The sequence below is a fragment of the Strigops habroptila genome, chromosome 11 (assembly GCF_004027225.2).
Source record: "Strigops habroptila isolate Jane chromosome 11, bStrHab1.2.pri, whole genome shotgun sequence".
In the NCBI taxonomy this organism is placed as follows: Eukaryota; Metazoa; Chordata; class Aves; order Psittaciformes; family Psittacidae; genus Strigops; species Strigops habroptila.
In genome coordinates, this window is record NC_046360.1 from 22,070,212 (window position 1) to 22,089,115 (window position 18,904).

The 18,904-nt window shown below is 38.5% G+C and overlaps 1 protein-coding gene across 2 annotated transcripts; it reads left to right on the forward strand.

Annotated features, from left to right (window-relative positions):
• Positions 1 to 878: 878 nt before the first annotated feature.
• Positions 879 to 18,602, forward strand: RFT1 (RFT1 homolog). Of its 2 annotated transcripts, none has more exons than XM_030500595.1 (13): positions 879 to 999; positions 4,440 to 4,525; positions 4,997 to 5,113; positions 6,611 to 6,800; positions 7,397 to 7,498; positions 7,958 to 8,092; positions 8,994 to 9,072; positions 9,362 to 9,412; positions 10,909 to 11,039; positions 12,270 to 12,414; positions 13,472 to 13,577; positions 14,907 to 15,156; positions 16,053 to 18,602. In XM_030500595.1, exons 1-13 carry the CDS (start codon positions 979 to 981, stop codon positions 16,215 to 16,217), a joined length of 1,578 nt encoding a protein of 525 aa, XP_030356455.1. In that variant the 5' UTR covers positions 879 to 978; the 3' UTR covers positions 16,218 to 18,602. The 2 variants fall into 2 exon arrangements, with proteins under 2 accessions (XP_030356455.1, XP_030356456.1); XM_030500596.1 differs by lacking the exon at positions 879 to 999 and adding an exon at positions 4,226 to 4,330.
• Positions 18,603 to 18,904: the final 302 nt, after the last annotated feature.

An 18,904-nucleotide genomic window follows, 5' to 3' on the forward strand; every position in this document is an offset into this window, starting at 1 on the left:
CAGCTGGAGTCCTTAGACCTAAGTCATCCTATGTTTGTTGCAGTGAAGCTAAACCTGGAGAGTAGAGTCTTGTTCCTAAGGAGCTGAGAATAGTAGGACTTGTCAAGGTGAGTTGTCTGATAACTTTGGACCTCCTTGAGGAGACAATAATTGTACTTTTGTCTCAACAGAAAGACTTGCAATGAAGTAATGTTTTCAATTTAATTGGAGGCTCAGTAACTTAACTATATGGACATCTGGATTAGAGAGAGAGATCACTTTGACTCTCAATATTATCCCCCTATACTGAAAAGTTGCTTTTAGGTGACCTCCCACTAAAAGATAAACAGGCCTTTTCGGAGCTCTCCTTTTCTGTTATTTGTAGTTGAGAAAAGTCTGCTGGACAGTGGTAAGTGCTGCTTCCTGTATTGCTAGTGAGGTTTTTTTCTAATAGGATTTCAGGGTTTTGTAGTGAAAGTGAAGTTCAACTGTTTAAGGATAATGTGGGAGATTCTGAAACTGAATAGGTAAACATGCTGGGGCTGTTTTATTAAAGAGATTCCTTGCTTGCCCCTAAGGAATAAGAGGAATCCAAAAAATGTATTTCACTTAGCTGTAACTGTCATGAGTGCTAAAGGAGGTCCCATAAAGGGGGAATATTTTATTCTATCAATTTGGCAGACTAATGACTGTCTTGCTCAGAGGGATTATTTCAGTGAAGAATGGAAGTCAGCTCTCAAGGGAGATGGAAATGAATGACATGAAGAGATACCGATTCATAATTAATTTTGTTCTAGACATGATCATGCACAATATTATATAATATTGCACAAATGTAATTTGAAGGCACTATATGGTGACTCACAAATTCTGTGTTCCCACCGTTATAAATCATTCCATTAAGTGATTCTTCTCCTCATAGGTGCTGAATTACTTAAAGTAACAAAACCACTCCATTTTGTGTCAGAGATCCTCCTGGTTGTTTAGTATAACTCCTGCATGTCTCCATCTACTTCAAAAGTAAGTCTCCAAGTGACTCAAAGAAGAAAAGAAAACTGGAATATTTGACAGGAATGTCTTGTATTCAGTGCATTTTCAGAATCCAAACTCCTCTAATCTATATATCAGAAGCACTTGCCAGTTGAGTCCTTCCACTGTGTCTGTTTTTCCATCTTCATGGAGTTATTGTCACTGTTGATTTTAAAAGTCTTAAGGCCATTTCATGCAGAAACATGTCATGCTGAGGTCAAAGCAAGTTTAATAGCACTTCTTATTGAATTCTTAAAATACAGGAGGATCATTTTTCATGAGTACTCAGCAGCTCTGAACTGTTTTAACGAACAGAGCCTTATTTCTGTATGACTACTAAATCAAGTAGGGTTTGTGAACATATGTGTTTGCATAGCAAGTACAAATCTCTTTTGCATGTTTTCTGCATCTCCATATCTTTTGAGTACATTGTTCCTCAAGGGAAGAAGCCTGGAGCTCATGGCATGATTTTGTAGTGCAGAGATGCCAAGCACTAGCTAGCAGAGATTTTTCAAGTGTGAGTGCTCATAGCTGCAAAATCTGTTTCTGTATCTTTATTATGGCTATTACACTCCCAAAACACTTCTGTATTTTCACAAGTAATGCATTAGTTGAGACCAAACCTGCAGCAGCAAATATAAACTGTGAAGTTCATCTTGCAGAATGCATAGGAAGGAGGAGATATACATGTTTTGCCTCAGTACCTACTCATTATCACCTTTATAATTCAGGTTTGTAGGTTAGAATTTGAGATGTGCTACCCTCTAGAAACAGTGCTTTTGTCATAGTGATTGTTCAAGTTGCATATATCTGATACGAACAATAAATGAAGGCAGTTAATATTTTACAAGGTAAAGGAAACAGTACACAAGATAACTTCTTATTTAGTATTATCATACAATCATAGAATGGTTTGGGTTGGAAAGGACCTTAAGATCATCTAGTTCCAACCCCCTTGCTATGGGTAGGGATGCTGCCAGGGATGGAGCATTTACCACTTCTTTGGTCAGCTTGTTCCAGTGCCTCACCACCCTCACAGTAAACAACTTCCTTGTACCTAAGGTGAACTTACCCTGTTTAAGCTTAAACCTATTCCCCCTTGTCGTGTCGCTACAGTCCCCGATGAAGGGTCCTTCTCAAGCACTCTTGTAGGCCTCCTTCAGATACTGGAAGCTGCCCTGAGGATTCCAACGCAGTTTCTCTCCTCCAGGCAGAACAGCCCCAACTTTCATAGCCTGTCTTCGTACGGGAGGTTTGCCATCTAGTGGCTTAGATGCATTAATGCTAAAAGGGTGGAAGTGGCAAAGCTGGTTCCTATTAAAACCATTTGAAGTTATAGTTGTTTCTCTTCTTTACCCACCTCCCCATGCTTTGCAGCTGTTTCTCTTTCAGCTTTACGAGGTGACAAGCCAAACTGTCCAACAAAACATCACTAGCTATCATTTACTATTGCCCATGGCAGATGCCTGGAAAGGCCAGTTAGCACACTGATTTTTCCTTTTTTATTCACTGAAGTTCCCTTCTTTTGTCATGAAAATGTTTGTATATGTATAGAGAGAATAATATGAATCCTTACTCGAGTGCTGGTAGATGCTGCATGCCTTATGCTCCTTGACTTCATTTTTGTTTCCCTGTTCAGCCTATCTGGTAATTTGTGGTGTGTTTTAATCCCCACAGTTCAACTGCCCCTATTGATATCAGCACAAGCTGTAACATACTAGAAGTCTTTTGATCTCTGCTGTCACCATTACTGCCACTAATAAAAGCCCAGAATCTGAGTTAGGACATTTTTAATTGCCTTTTCCATTTGAGAACTGGAAAACTGCCTGTTAGAAAGGGGAGGTGACAATGTTTCATCCTCTCTACATAGAATAGCTTTGTGTAACCCAAAATCTGTGATCTTTTCTTGTCTCTGCCATTACCAGACACAGATTAGTTTTTTCTTTGTGTCCCTATCTCTCCATCTTTACAATGGGATAATAATCTCTTTTTGTTAGGTTTTTAGAGATATACTTCTCTGCCACATAAACCACATCTATACACCACTTCCAGATTAATTAAATAATGTTATCAGCAAAAATGACCAAAGGAAGAAATCTGAAACACTTTACTCTGAACACAGAAAGAAGAAAGTGGTGCCTCAAAGGAAGAGGGGGTTTCATGTAGAGGGCAAAATTCATGTAGAGATGGGTTCTTTGTATGAGCTTGAAGACTTTTAGTTGGTTACTTAGCTTCTCTTAAGATCCTAATCAAGTAGGGCTCAGATACTCTCTGCCTGCTCTTCTGAACAGCTGTTAGATGTGAAGTTTTAGTTCAACTGTGAATTACTGTGAAAAATATGACTTCTGAGCTGGAAGTGCCATGCTTCTGAAGGGAATGTTCTGTAACGTAGAAAGGTACAATCTCTTCATGGTTTTAACTAATAGTCTGAAATAGCCTGGACCTGCTGTGCTGATTTACACTGAGTCTGAAGTCTTACCTGTTTGGGAAGACTTCAAGTCAGTGTATGATTAAATTCAAGTCTGTTACAATTAAATTGTGACTTTGCTATTTGAAGGTGTGCTTGGGGGGTTTTGTGTGTGGGGTGTTTTTTTGGTTTGTTGGTTTTTTTTTTTTTTTTTTTTTTTTGTTTTTTTTTTTTTTTGGTTGGTTTTTTTTTGTTGGTTTGTGGGGTTTTTGTATAGGGTGTTTTTTTGTTTTGGGTTTTGGTTTTTTTTTTGCGTGTGTGGTGGTTTTTTTAATTTTTATTTTGTTTACCAAAATGAAGTAAGATTTCTTCTTCCTGCAGTGAGGATGCTTTACCTCAGGTTTCATTCTCTTCCTCAAGTCAGGGAAGACTGGTCCGCAGTTTAGCAAGGAATTGGTGGAACCTGCATGGAGATTCTTTTTTAGAATTCTCTCGAAAATAGCGTTTGTCAGGAAATGCCATTAATACGGTATCACTTCTCACAAGCCAGTGTGCAGTTTTTGGGCTGCTTTTAGCGGAGTACCTGCGTGCGGAGCAGAAAGCTGGCGCGCAACGCTGAGTTTAGCATCTGAGCAGCCCGGCGTGCCCGGTTGTTTTGGAAGTTAACCGTTTCTGTCAGAAGCGTTGCTGCAGCGGGCACGTTCCCGCTGTTACATCACGAACCCCGGCATGAGCCGGAGCTTCCCGCCCCGTGCCCGTTCTCCGCCCGGAGTCGGGGCGGTCCCGGCCGCGCTGACGCGATCGCGGCGCGACGGCGTCGCCGCTTGGTGCGGGTGGGCCCGGGCGGAGCCGATGGGCTCGCAGGAGGTGCTCGGGCAGACCACCCGGCTGGCTTCCTCCAGCGCGCTGCTGCAGGTGCGGCCGCGACCCGGGGCGCCTTCCTCCTCCTCCTGCTCGGTAGCTGGCGGCGGCCGCCTCAGCCCCGCTCGGCCCGCAGGTGTTTCCCGTGCGGCTTTCTCCACAGGTGCTGTTCCGGGCGGTCACCTTCGCGCTGAACGCGTTCACTCTGCGCTACCTCTCCAGGGAGCTGATCGGCGTGGTCAATGTGAGGTGAGGAGGAGGCTGCAGAGCACCCGGGCGGGAGGCCGGCTTCCCGCATGGCGACCGCACCGTGCGGCTTCCCCGGGAGCGGAGGGGCTCTCGGGCAGCTTTTGTGCAGGACCTCGTGGGCAGGGTCACTAGTAATGCTTTGCATAACGCTCTTTAATTTACTGTTGGGTCCTTTACAGTGTTTGATCATTCACTGTCTCCTGAGTTCTTTTCACCTCAGAGGTACTGGTGGCCTGTTTTCCATGTTAAATCATTAACTTGCTGAGGAAAAGCTACATGACTTTCCCTCTTTTTTTTTGGGTATGGTGATAATTGACCTCATGTCACCATGTTCTCTTGTGTACCCATTAGATTTGTCTGTCAGGCAGTCCTGTGTAAAAACTGTGAGTGATGTTACTGCATGAAGGATATCGGAAGCGCTATGTAAAGAAGTCGTTTTCTCTCCTTGTTTTTCTTTCTCTCCTCCATTAGGCTCACTCTGCTGTATTCAACAGTTATCTTCTTGGCCAGGGAGGCATTTCGCAGAGCTTGTCTGAGTGGAAGCACAAAGAGAAACTGGACCAAAACAATTAATCTGTTGTGGCTGACGTAAGATACCTTTAAAAATTTACTTCTTTGGAATTTATTTCTAGTTCTTGTCTGAAAGTTCGCAAAATGAGAGCAAGTGTTTATTTACTGAGGTAATTATTTCAGCATTGAGCATTTAGTAGCCTCAGCATGTTTCAGGACTGATGTAGGAAGCTGGTTAAGTCTATTCCTTTAGGATTTATGTACTTTATGTATCTTTACTTTATGTGCTTTATTTATGTACTTTATGTATCTCTTTTTGGAGCACATGGGAAAGTGCATCGACCCAAGCTGTTATCAGGAGCTGTTCTGTCACCCTGGAGTAATTGTTAAGCACTGATACAGTTTAATGGCAGGGCAGCATCAGTGTTTGTGTTGTGTAGAAGAGATGTGAAAAGGTGAAAGAGTGAGTTGGAATTAAGCAACAGGGAGTAAGTAGGACTTCTACTTTACACTGTAGTGCTGTTTATAGCAGAAAGTGGATAGCTTGAAGTCTATGTGAAGCTGCAGGCAGAGTATAATCACACTTTGGGGGGTTATGCGTGGTTATCTGCATACAGTTATAAAGAAGAGGAATTGTCGCTTTCAGAGATAGGTTTAATACTGGTATTTTCAATACGTTGGATCTGTTCTCTCAGTTGTATTATAATCAGTTTTCTGCTGTTTGACAGCCTTTCAAGTGGGCATTAAATAGGGGAGTTAACAATGACTGTGTGCACCTTTTTCTTTTTAATTTTTTCCTCGTACAGAAGCATAACTTATAATGAAGATTAACTTTCTTGAAGGTTCTGAAATACATCTTAGGAGCTTGATGTCAAATACTTCAGGGATCTGATAATGGGAGGGTCAAATAGATCCTGCCTCAATGACATAAAACTTCCTGCACTCTGCCAGAAGCTTTGTGTTCCTGCAGCAATGTCAATAGAAGGTGATACGTGCCTGCACTCCTGTGCCTAGCTTGGCTTTTCAGCTACAGTCACTAGTCAAAGTGGCTCTGAGCTACAGTAGAGCATTGTGGACTGGCATACCTGAGGTGCAGGCATGCATTTTCTTATCACGCAGCTGTCGCTTTCTGGAGAACCAGTGATTTCTGGAAGAGTGTGACAGACAGTTGAAGTGGTGGCATCTTTATCTGTTACAGCAAGATCCAAAACTTGTCTGCCAAACCCCTGGTAACCACAGACTGTAAAAAATGCGGTATTCTGCAGGCTGATAAGGGATCAGAATTGTTTGGTCCTAGGGAATGAGAAATGCAGATAGGTGGCCTTATGTTGGGTTCTTGAGTAGAAAATAGACAAGTTAGAAAAATATTTTGTGTCTTGCAAACAATGCCTTAAAGATGTTCATGACACACATTAAAAAAGTCGTTCTTGGTATAGTAGCAATAGAAATTATTCCTCAGGGCCTTTTAAAACATTTATGGCCATTAGGTGACATTTTAATCTAATTTTATTAATTTATTTTTTTTTCCTGCTAAAGTAACATTTCTATTGTTTTGTTTTTATGTTAACTTTTTAGAGTCCCTCTTGGTGTTTTTTGGTCTGTTTGCTTGGGCTTAGTCTGGCTATACTTGCTCGAAGTACCTGATCCTTCTGTGGTTCCTCATTATCAGGCTGGTGTAGTAGCATTTGGTCTTTCTGCAATTATTGAACTTCTGGGAGAACCATTCTGGGTTTTAGCACAAGCTCATTTGTTTGTGAGACTTAAGGTTAGTAAAGTACATGGGGTATATGTGTGTGTATGGAATTACCTTTGTTGAAAAGAAGGGGTTGCTGAGCTAGATCTTTCTGTGTTCAAGCATATGAAAAAAAACCCCCTGTGCATGCGGTTTAGTACTGTATAACATAGTTGTAACAGGTATGAATTTGTAGCTGTTAAAGCAAGGAAGTTGGTTTATTTAGAAACTATCACCTTAGTGGTCATCAACCTTAGTGGTTTTAATCGGAGGGAGAGACACACATCTTCCATGATTCCACATTTCAATTGATTGTTGATATGAAATTGTGAAATACAGCAATTGAGAACATGATTGTCTCAAGCAATATTTTCTACCTTATGTCCCATACAAAGGACTGGGAAAGTGCAGTGGAGGAATTGTGAAATGAAGAAAGAAAGACAATTTGCACAGAAAGTGCAATCTCAGATGGCCGACTTAGCAGAAAGAGACTGTGATAAAGTGGTGCTGACTTTGAAAGTCTTCCTACATATTCCTACATAATTTCTGTGTGTGAAACTAATGTAATTTAAGTTTGTGTGCGTGGTTAAGTTGGCAGAAAATAACCCTTCTCTCTTTTCTTTTTAAAGGTAATTGCTGAAAGCCTTTCAGTAGTGTCAAAATGCGTTTTGACAGTTATTTTGGTAGTCCTTTACCCTCACTGGGGCCTCTACATTTTTTCTTTGGCTCAGGTAAGTTTCCTGTGTTTTCTTTTTCAGTGTTGGGTTAATGGTTGGACTCGATGATCTTCAAGGTCCTTTCCAACCTAGAAGATGCTATGATTCTATGAAGTAATAGTTGTAGACAGTAGCTATTCTATCAACCTGATTTTTGATTGAGTGAATAATTGCTTTAAATTGGACTTTAAATAATCATTCTAAAAATGCTGAATAGAACATGAAAGTTATTAAAGGATTACGATAACCTATAAGTTACAAAAAAAAAAAAAAGAAACTAAGATCAATAGCATTCTTGAGAGGTGTTAAATTTAAGTCTATATGTAGTTTAATTATTGACAGGAATAAGGACTACTTAATAAATTTTTTTTCTCACTGAATTTGGAACTCTTAATATGTAATTCTAGCCTGTAATTCTACATTTGTAAGTTTATTTTATATTACTCTTTCTTCTGTCCTTCCCTGTCTTTCCAGCTTTTATATACCAGTGTGCTGGTACTGTGCTACGTCATTTATTTTGTGATGTTTTTGGGATCTCCTGAAGCAACAAAGAAATCATTTCCCATTGCTAGAATGAAAGCTCTATTGCCCAACTTGGTGGAAGATGAGGTAGGTTGCACAGTTTGAAGTCTGTCTTGAGAGAGCTTTGAAAATTAGTTGGAGATAGTGGAGTTGAGTGATTTGGGGGATATCTCTGCACTGTCGAAGATATGACTGATTAAGGGAAAAAAAATAAATACATAATTCTGTTTATAGTTTGTATTAGTAAAATCCTTGTCAGAAAAGAGTTAGAAAACTTGACCTCTTTGTGCTTATGGGCTTGTGGCTGGCTTCCCTTTTAGCAGCTTTGCACAAACCATTAACTGGAGATAAAACACAGTGTGGGGGAGAATGACCAGGTATCACACTGGATCAGAAGCAGGGTGGAAACCAGAATCATTTTACCATGGGGTTTGGTACATTGACTTTTCCACAAAAAATACATGGTGTTACACAGCATCCTACAGATACTCAAATATCTCTCAAAAGAAAACGAGGCGAAGAAGGGAATGAAAAGGTGCAGTGAGGAAGATGGCATTTTGAAAAAGATTTACAGATTGAAAAGAGAATGGTGGTTCTTGGTCGCAGGATGCGTAGGGACAGTTTGAAGAGCAGTAAACAATTGATATCTACAGTGAAGGTGAAAGTTATATTGGCATGCATGTGGGGTTGTTTTTTTTCCTGTCTCTTAACTTTGGTTAATATTTTCTGAAGAAAGCTTGTTTGGGTAATTTATCTGCAACAACAGTGATTTCCAGCAAGGGAAAAAGTGTTTGCCACATCAGAGTGATGTTGATGCTTGAGTTTAGCAATGTTTTAGGTTAGTTGTTGGTAACTGACATTGTGGGTTTTCCTCATCAGTACAGTTAGAGCTAGCCTACAGTGTGGTACTGGCTTTCTGTTTTCTGTTTCAGTCATGTTTCAGTACTTTTTCGTTTCAGCACGTTTCATTTCAGTACTCTTTTTGCAGAGCTTTGTTAACTGGAAGGAAGCACGGTTGACTTGGAGTTTCTTCAAACAGTCCTTCTTGAAACAGATTTTGACAGAGGGTGAGGCTTGATCTATAGTAGTGATGGAGAGGGGCTACTGAACACTATTTACCAAAGTGACATAAAGCTTGAGAAAGTTGAAGGTGGGGAGCAATGGGAGTGGGCACGTAACTTTCAGAGATTGTTGCCAGCAGATGTTACTAACCTGAATGAAGTTTTTGAGGGTATTCTGACCTAGGTGCTGTCCTGTTGGACTTTGTCTCTTGAATACTTAATATTGGAAGTGCCTGAACAAGAACAAGTTCCTAAATATTTCCCAATACTTAAGTTCTTTGTTTTGAACTTACAGGTGAACGATATGTGATGACTTTTTTGAATGTGTTAAATTTTGGAGATCAGGGTAAGTGTGATGGTATTGTGGAATAGTGGCACAATTTTCTTAGTCCCTGCTCTTCAGGTGGTTCTGAAAATGAGTCAAAGTATTTGAAGATAACTTGAAAATCTGGGAAGATTTCAGAGCCTTTGTGCCTTTGAGGTACATGTCAGAGAGTGATTGATATAGACATAGGAAATAATTTAAGATCCTGGATTTAAATTTTATTTTTATTTTGGATCAGAACTTTCCAATTGGATGTGTAATACCATGTATCTTGTTTCTTAAAAACAAAACAAACCCCCCCCCCAAAAACCCCAACCTCAAAACCCCCCGAAAACACGACCAACAAAAACAAATAAAGAACCCACCAAACTCCCCTAAAACTTCATTAGTATCTGATGTATTACAGTTGTCTTTGGTTTTTGTAAATCTGTTTTCCTGCTGTTTTGTGTCTTCCATTTGAATCTCTATTAGCTCTTATAGCAAGAATGTCATTGTTTATAGCGTTGCCTCTCAAAATTGAATTATGTTCTGTAAAGGAAATCAGTGTGGCTACAGAGTAACGTATGGCAGTAGCTATTCAGATGACTGAGTTGGCAGCAGCTCAGGTCTTTGCAGCTTGGGTCTTTTCCAGCTCAGGGCAGGAAAATAGGCTGTAGTTGCTGGCCCACTGTTAGAAGTTGCTTGGCTAGTTCGAATTACTTTCAGTTGCTGGCAGTAGTATGTTCCCGTGTAAATACTTGAGTAGATGTGCTTGCCACCAGTAACTGTGGCTGCTTCTGATCCTCCTCACCTGCAGAACAATTGAGCTGCCTCTTACTTGAAGGGTCTTTAAAAGATCAATGAGTACAAAATGCCTGTACTCTCAGAATGTTGAGGAGCATTGGTCCAAGTCCTGTGAAGTCAGCTAGAACCATATCCTATTTTGCTGTGAATATGTAAAGCACTTACCCGTATGCCTGACTTTGGACGCTGTGGATTGACTGTACTCTGTGTGTGTGTGTATGCACATGCACATGTAGATGTCTTAGCAGGTTTGTAGTGGTGTTTTGCTGAGAATGGAAGTGCTGGTAAAATGTCGTGTAGGCTTGCTCTTCCACTGCAGTGAAAGTGAAACGAAGGAAGAACCTCACCCTAAAACTAGGTATCTTTCTCTTCTGTATCAGTAAATCCTTACGTTTCTGTTCTCGTTCAGTGAAATTCATCAGGACCTTTAACTTCCTCTACAATAAGAATATTAAAAGTGGCTTGGTGCTGTTACTAGATTCACATCTCTGTGGTTGATGCTTTTGTCCTGGCTTTGCCATCTCTGAGCAAGCCTTGTAATTTTGAGCTGTGGTTGCTGTGACAGAATTTTTAGGGAACACTGCTTTAATGTTGCATAAAATGCCACTTGTTTTCTCTTTGTTCTATGGAAATGTTAAGTTAGAATTCATGTAACTGTTAAAGAATTGGAATTTAAATGTGTCTAAAAAATCACAGGTTGCTGCTATGTTGTTATTTTGTTTGTTTTTTTAAAGGTGTATATGATATCGTGAATAATCTCGGTTCGCTGGTGGCCAGGTTTATCTTTTTGCCTATTGAGGAGAGTTTTTATGTCTTTTTTGCCAAAGTGTTAGAAAGAGGGAAGAATGTAAAGGATCAGAAGCAGGTATGTTTAATTTTGGATTAATTACATGTTAAGTGCTTGATTTTTGTTACAGATAAGTTGCATCACAGAAGTGTGACTGACAGAACTATGTTTAAACTTGATTATAAAGGCTGTTATAATTGAAAAGTTGAAGTGGAGATCAAAACTGTTGAGTGAGGCTGGACCAAAAAGGCAAGAAATTAGGTAAAATGCTAATGAAATGGAAATTAAGATATGCAGTGGCATAGTACTACCTTGTGCTATCAATGATGTTAACATCAGGTGCTCCAAAGGGTGCAATGTAAACCCCACTGTACCCTGTATTTCCAGATATACTTAGGCAATTATTTAAACCATGAAAGCAGGCTATTTGTATTAAATAAATGCTGTCTGAAAATATTTACTTGAAAACATAAGTAGCTGTTCTGTATTAAACAGTAATGCTTCCAGAGAATGCAGTTTTGGGAAGAAAACAATTGTCTTGAGCTTTTGAATTGTGTATGGAGTATCAGTGGTTAAATGAACAAGAGCTTTGTTCCACAGAGTAATTTTTGTGTATGCTTTAGGTATGAAATTCTTCATCAGTCTTGAAGGTCAGCCTGGGCTTTTGTCTGATGCTATGACATGTCTTTGCAGTAATCCTGTTTCTTGCACATCTGCATGCAGCTGAACAAATCCCATGCTACAGGGCATTGGTGGGCTAAGAAAAGTGTACATATATGTATATTTTATATATAGTGCACCTGATATGTATAACTGGCAAAATGATTAAGAGTTTTTCTTCGATGTAGTGAAATTACATTACAAGAACTACAAGAATGCTTCTTGTAATGAGGTAGTAGAACTGAGAAGTTACTTCTTCTGATGGGGCAAATCCTGTAGTCTCATGTGGCAAAAATCTGACCTTCTGCTGATTCAGCTGGTGGCCTTGGGCAGGTGCTGTGCTGCTCTTTGCCATTTACTAACTGTTAAGCATCTGCAAGTGCTGTTTGCACGTTTCCTTGAACAGGCATGTTAAAGGCTAACATTTGTGTAGAATATGTAACCTGTAAAACCTAAAATGGAATAGTAAATACAGTTAAGGCTACATGTATGGGTAATTCAGTAACAAAGGGTAAGTTTCACACCTTTACGTACAATGCAAACTATTTGGTTTTGGTTTGTTTTTTCTTTTTTCTGTGAAGTAGATCTGTGTGAAAGTAACTGATGGTGCTGATTCTGATCCATGTAATGGATGACAATTTTTTTCAGGATGATGTTGCTATGGCTGCAAATGTATTAGAATCGCTGTTGAAACTTGTGCTTCTGATTGGCCTTACCATCACGGTTTTTGGCTATGCCTATTCACAGCTGGCTCTGGATATTTATGGAGGCTCAATGCTCAGTTCTGGAACAGGTAAGGGTTTATAGAGCTGGCAAAAAAGCACTGCACTTTAAGAAGAGAAACTGCAGCTATTATGGTTTCTTGGATAAATAAGATTTTTTTTCTGTAAAACTGTTACTGAAATCAGTGACTTGGCTTGTCTGAGTCCAGAACTCATGCCTTCGTAGCAGCACCTTTAATGTGTAGTCACTTTAAAATAAAATATACTGAGGAGCTCCAAATAAGTATGATCAGGTTTGGGGCTCTACTTTCCTGCAGTTTCACATTGTTGGAAAAGAACATTTCAAAGGATTGTTTGACTACTCCATGATGTAAAATTGCTAATTCCAGCTGTTTAAACCAACAATGACAGACCTCCCCCTCCTCCGAAACCCATACAACAAATTGGAACCAAAGTATTCATAGTTTGGGCAGTTGTTCTTTAAAACTGAAACAGGAGGAGTCTTGGCAATATGAACTACATTGCTGCCATCAAGAAGGAATACTCATGGATGCACACTAGCCTGTTAAAAAGTGTGTGATTTTTTTTCCCAGTGTTAGAATTTCTAAAGTACAAGAAAAAGTTGAAGGTCTGAACAGATGATTTTTAAATCATTTACGAATTATTTCTGACCCATCAAAAATATGAAGATCTTTTTCCATCTAGCAGAGTTTTGAATGTATTGAACAGCTTTTCTGGTTTTCATACTGTTATGTTCAAACCACACATTGTATTGCTTTTATTAGCTCAGAATGACTATTGGAAGAATTTCCACAGATTTCTGTACAATGCAAGATTTGGGTTATGATAAATATTAGTTTTTAATTAGGAAATCCCTCTTAATAAAATCCTTTTTTTGATAGATTTTTTCTGTTACTCTAATAACTGCTGTTCTTGGGTGTTTGTTATTTTATTTGGTTTTTTGTATTCTTGTCGAAATACCCAGAAAGAAAACTTGTTCAAATGAATTAAAATTTCCATTATCAGTGATAACATTACAACTTTTATCTCTTAGTATCAATGAGTGTAAAAACAATGTGGTTTTATAAAAGAAGTAATGTTTACTTATTATTCTAATGCGTTTCTTAGGTCCAGATCTCCTCCGATGTTACTCGTTATATGTCCTATTTCTTGCTGTCAATGGAGTAACGGAATGTTTTACGTTTGCTTTGATGTGTAAAGAAGAGGTGGACAGGTGGGAAATAGTGTCCTCAGAATGTTCTTGTAATAAATCTACTTGGAGTTCAGTATGTAAACAGAACAGTCGTTCTGGTGGGTTATGTGCCTGGAAGTGCTTTGTTTCCAAAGAGCAAATTTCTTTCCTCAGTCACTTTAAGAAGTGACTATGTTTAAGCGTTAAGCTATGTTCCTTGTCTCCAGAGCCAGGTGCAACAGATGGGCAACCAAACATGCTCTAATTGAGTTTTTTACATGCTTGTATTTGTTGATAAACATCGATCTTCTTAAAAATTTATTTGTAGTGAATTTACACAGAAATTGGTGCATTTGAAACCAGCATAAAAATAGCCTGCTCCACTGAAAACCAACTCCTGTTTAGTTGTCTGCATAGATTTAGATGTAGAAGCTTTAGCAAATGTTTAAATGCTTGGGTAAAAAGGTCAGAAATTAAGGAATAGAGATTCTTAAATTAGCTTTTGGTACATCGCTAACTGGAAAAGTAATTTAAAAGTCTTGTTTTCTGTAGATACATGCTTGAAGTTACAGTTTTTTAAGACAAACCATTAGTTAAATCTCATCAAAATTTTGCAGCTGTTAAAAGTTTTCATGTACAGGTCCTGTGTATCAGGTAGTCTTCTGAATTATCTCAGTTGAGGGTCTGAATTCAGTGGTTTATCTGCTTTCAGTAGGAGGTTGAACTAGACAATCTCCTTAGACCCCTTCTAGCCCAGATCAGTTCCGTATTCTGTTCATCCTGGTTATTGACCTTGAAGCCTGGTGGCCTTCCCAGTGCTTCCCATCAAGCTTTTTTCACTTACAGAGTGGCTGTCCCTTACAAGGCTTTTCAAATTACTTTCAATGAGGTCTGCTTTCCAACAGCCTAAGTAGTATCTTTTTAGACTTAGCAGTGCTGCTTTCATGACCTCTTTGAAGTGTGAACTTGTTTCAGAGCCACTGTTTGGAGCAGAAACTAAATAAAGTGTCATCTTGTGGAGCATGAATTTTCTTCAATACATACCTAAAGTAAAATAGCAAAAGTGCACAAGTTTTTACATGAGTAATCATTACTAAATTTGACTTTCTGAAATGGGTACACAGCTGATTAGTAAACCAGAATTTCCTTCACATAATATAGTTCTTGGTTTAATGTGTTTGATGTATTTTCCAGTGAATTTTTTAATTAACATCTTGGTTCTCAAATGTATCTTTTTCCATTAGAAAATGGGAAGAGAATTTCAGTTCCTTGTTTTAGAAAATAAATTGTGGTATTTCTTCAAAGATAAAGTTCATAAATCAATACTGTAACTGTACACATTGATAAACTGATTCTTTTCCCCTCTCCCAGGTACAATTTTGTTATGCTGGCCTTGTCTTTCACATTTCTGTGCATCTCTTATTTCTTGACTCACTGGCATGGCAGTGTGGGCTTTATTCTTGCCAACTGCTTTAACATGGGTATTCGAATAGCTCACAGCATCCACTATATCTATGATTACTTCAAAGAAAGCACTTACAGACCTCTGATGGGCTTGCTTCCCTCCCCATTTTTGGTGCTCATTTATATCATAAGTGGAGTGATCACTGGTTTCTCAGAGGTAAGCATCTTTCTTGAATTCTGCTTTCACTGTGAAAATTAATGTCGAATGACTTTTGTGACCCCAGGCAGAGAAATACCATTAGCAAAGAAGGCTTATAAGGATAGACTGGAAGATTTTGTTACAGGCAAGGCAAGATACAATATTAAGACATTTTATCTTTGATACAAAATTCTCTCTGCCACCTGTAGAAGGTGTATCTGACAAGTACAATAAAATTTAACACATTTCTGCTGTCTGTAGATAAATCCATGTCCTTAGTTCTTAATAATTGAAGTTTTGCAGTAGCACAGAGAAACTGTTATTAAACATTCTGTAATAATGAAGCAATAGAGGAAAAACAACCAAAACAAGAACAGAAATAATAATTGCTAAGAGCACGTTTATCACATTTAGTCAGACTACAAGATGGTAATTGCACAGACTAATTATTAGGGAGATGGTAGCATTCCAGTGTACAAAAAATGTGACCAATTGAAAACCATTCTGCTTTAGAAAGGAGAGCTTTGTATTTTGGAATGGGAGATTTCCAGTTTTGCTAGAAAATAGCCTAATGCGTTGCTGCAAAGTAACAGACTTGTGTGACAGCACCAGCGGAGTTTTCCTAATATCTAAATTAACATATTTCTGCAGGCCAGGTACTAGTTAATGTCCACATTTACCAGGTAGCTACTGAATACTCATTTTTGCTGACAGAAATTTCTTGAGAAAGCAAACGTTGTGGCTGCTAAAGGTGATTTATTTGGAGGATCAGTGTGTGTGGCAAAACTCTGCTCAGCTTGGTGGTTGATGTTAGCATGGTCAAGAGAAGTGTTGGATCTTATTTTTTATTGAGATAGTAAATCTGCCTTGTGCTGACTAGTTTTTCCTGCAATTGCTTGTTTCCTTTGTTGTAGGTGTTCTTCTGCTGCGATAAGGGTTGGATGGCAAGGCTGATTCACATCAGCATGGGTGCTCTGTGCTTTGCCACAACCATCGTTACTATGTTCTGCACAGAGACCAAGCTGATCCACTTTGTCAGAAGCCAGTTCCTCTCCCGGTATATGAAGAAAGGAACATGAAATGCTCATGTGCAGAGCAGATCTTGTACATGCTTGCAGTAAAGGGCTGTATTTTTTCCATAAGATCAGTATGTGTCCTGGGTTCTGCAGAGAGATTAAGTTGTTGGTGTTCTGAAGTGTAAAGCAGTGAGCAGGAAGTTCTGATGTTTACAACTAAATGCATGGAATACACAGCATGTGTCCATGCTAGCTGTGGAAAATCAGTTCGTTCAGCAGATTTATTTATGAGGATGTTGATTAACTTGTCAAAAATAGCTGAAAGAGAAAAGGAGTTTTGAGCCATGTTTGACAGAAGGTGTCAAGTTCCGGAAGGCTGATCATAAAACTTCTTACTTTCACTCCGTTGTTTTTTGGTTTGTCTGAGATTTGAAATGCCAGCACAGATTTTTCTCAATAAAAATTTTGTCTTGTCTGTGGAATTGGATGTTAAATATATTTAATAATAATTTATTTCAAGGATTTATGCATATTGAAACTTCCATTATTGGATAGAAAATGTTCTTTTTGTTACAACCGGTTTTCCTCATGTCTTGTTCCTTGTTCAAACTTAAGCTTTGTATTTTTTATTTATTTTTTAATTGCTGAAAATCTGGACATTCTGAAGTTGCAAAATCAGATGTTAGGCTGCTGGGTTAGATTTACTACTGGTGTATTTTATTGCTGGTCTAAAATCTGAATTTAGCAGTTTCAGACTGTACAAGTGGCAGGTTTATAATGATCACCATTACCTTTGCAGTGTTTGGATGGACCAAAAAACGTCAAGCTATGAAAAAATGTGTGCTCAGACATGTACAGTTGAAGGCTTTTAGTTTAATTCTGTAGCAACTGTGCAGATGCTCAGACCTCTTAAAAACCACTTCCCTGTAATAGCATTGTGGTAAAATAGTTCCCAGTGTGAAATGCTTTCTGGTATCGGTGTCTTCGGTCTGGTACTGTTAGAAAGATTTCCTAAACTCTGATAATTTCCACTTGGAGAATATCACCAGAGATACTTTAGATGATTTGGTGATTTACCAAATTACCACAGAAAAGCCCAAATGCGACAGTGGAAGGAGAGGTGCACTTCGTCAGCTAATGGTGATGTCTCCATTGCTCACCTGAAAGGTACTAGATGGAGACTTGCTGATTCTTCTGAAGTTGTTATGAAATCTGTGAGAACAAAACAAACTCTGTCTTGTTGTGTCCCATGAAATAAATTTGGTAGTTCTTTGCCTTTTAAATTTTTATATTCTGTCTTGCATTTATGTCAGGTATGGAGTTTGTTATGGAGTACAGCTCCACATATTGCAGAGGATTGAAACTTGTGTATCATAGATTGTCATTGCATACAGTTTATTTCCTTTATTGACTTGTTTATAATTCTGTAAAAAACCCCCAAGACAGTTGAACTTCTGAACTCTTTTTAGGGTCTTGTCTTTTTCTGCCTGACTTTGGGACTTTACTTCGGGAATATCTCAACCTGTACAATGCATTTTAATAATTAGAGTGAGTAGTTTTGTGTAGCCCTCACTTCAGGTGCTTTGGAGATTGAAGAACTTGTATAAAATGAGCTTGAAATCATGCTGCCTTGTCTAGTGTTAGGATCCCAGCTGTGTGGTGGTATTATTTCTGCTAGTGTTATCATAAGTAGGGTAATGTGAGATCTCACTGTTCAAATAGTGAGCTCTCTTGTCTCATAAATCTTTCGTAACATAAATGGTTTGTATGCATTTAAAGAGAAGTTACATTTTTAAACTAATTCATTTTATTTCATATTGGAAAGGCTTATGAGTAAGGCTCTCTTGCATCTCAACACGTGAATGGAATTTCATATGAATCAGGAGGACATTTAAGGTGGCTTAATTATTGTGTATTTGCAAATTAAGGATACATTCCTCTTTTAAACTTCATCTATAAGCAGTTCAGAGGTGGTTGGCTGGGTTTTGTGGTGGTTTTATTTGGTTTTAATACATTTTATGAGGCAGGAAACTGCAAAGAGGGACAGGAAATACAGACCTATGAAGCTGTCTCCTGGTTTCTTGTTTATCTGTGTGATCCTTAATATGAAAGCTGTTAATTGCTTTATTTCTAAAGCAGCAAACTCTGTCAAACTCAGGGACAAAGTTGAGATTGAGCTTGACCAAATTTCTCTTTTGATTACAGTTCTGTCAGGTTGCTGCCAAAGGCACAATTGGGATCCTTGTCTGTATATTTCATGAAGCTGTTCTGCAATGTTCTGAAATCCTTTAGTTCAAACCAAAAGAGAATTAAAGTGTTTTCTTTGGAGAAAAAGTTATTATTTCGTACATAGTGGTGTGGTTTTTATAATAGTTGGATGAATGACATTCAAACAGTTGTAAGCTGGTTATATAATAGGATAACACCAAATAAAATTTACTTCCCTTACATTTTGTTTTTGTCTTCCAGTTGAGACTTGTTGGAGTGTTACGTGTATCTTTGGTACAGTCGATGCTTAAATTTGATTGCATTTTCTAGGATCATTTATGTATAAATCCATTTATCAACCTAAAAACTTAAACACTATTTCCTAACACGCATACAGATAAGTATTTTGGTGAGAAGTGGCATCATTATAGTCACTTTTTTCTCTCTGTTCTTGTCAAAATGTATGTTTGTATGGATTGGGATGACAAAGTTTGTTAGTTTGCTTTTAAACAATGCCTTGTTGTGATAAGACCTGTTTAAGT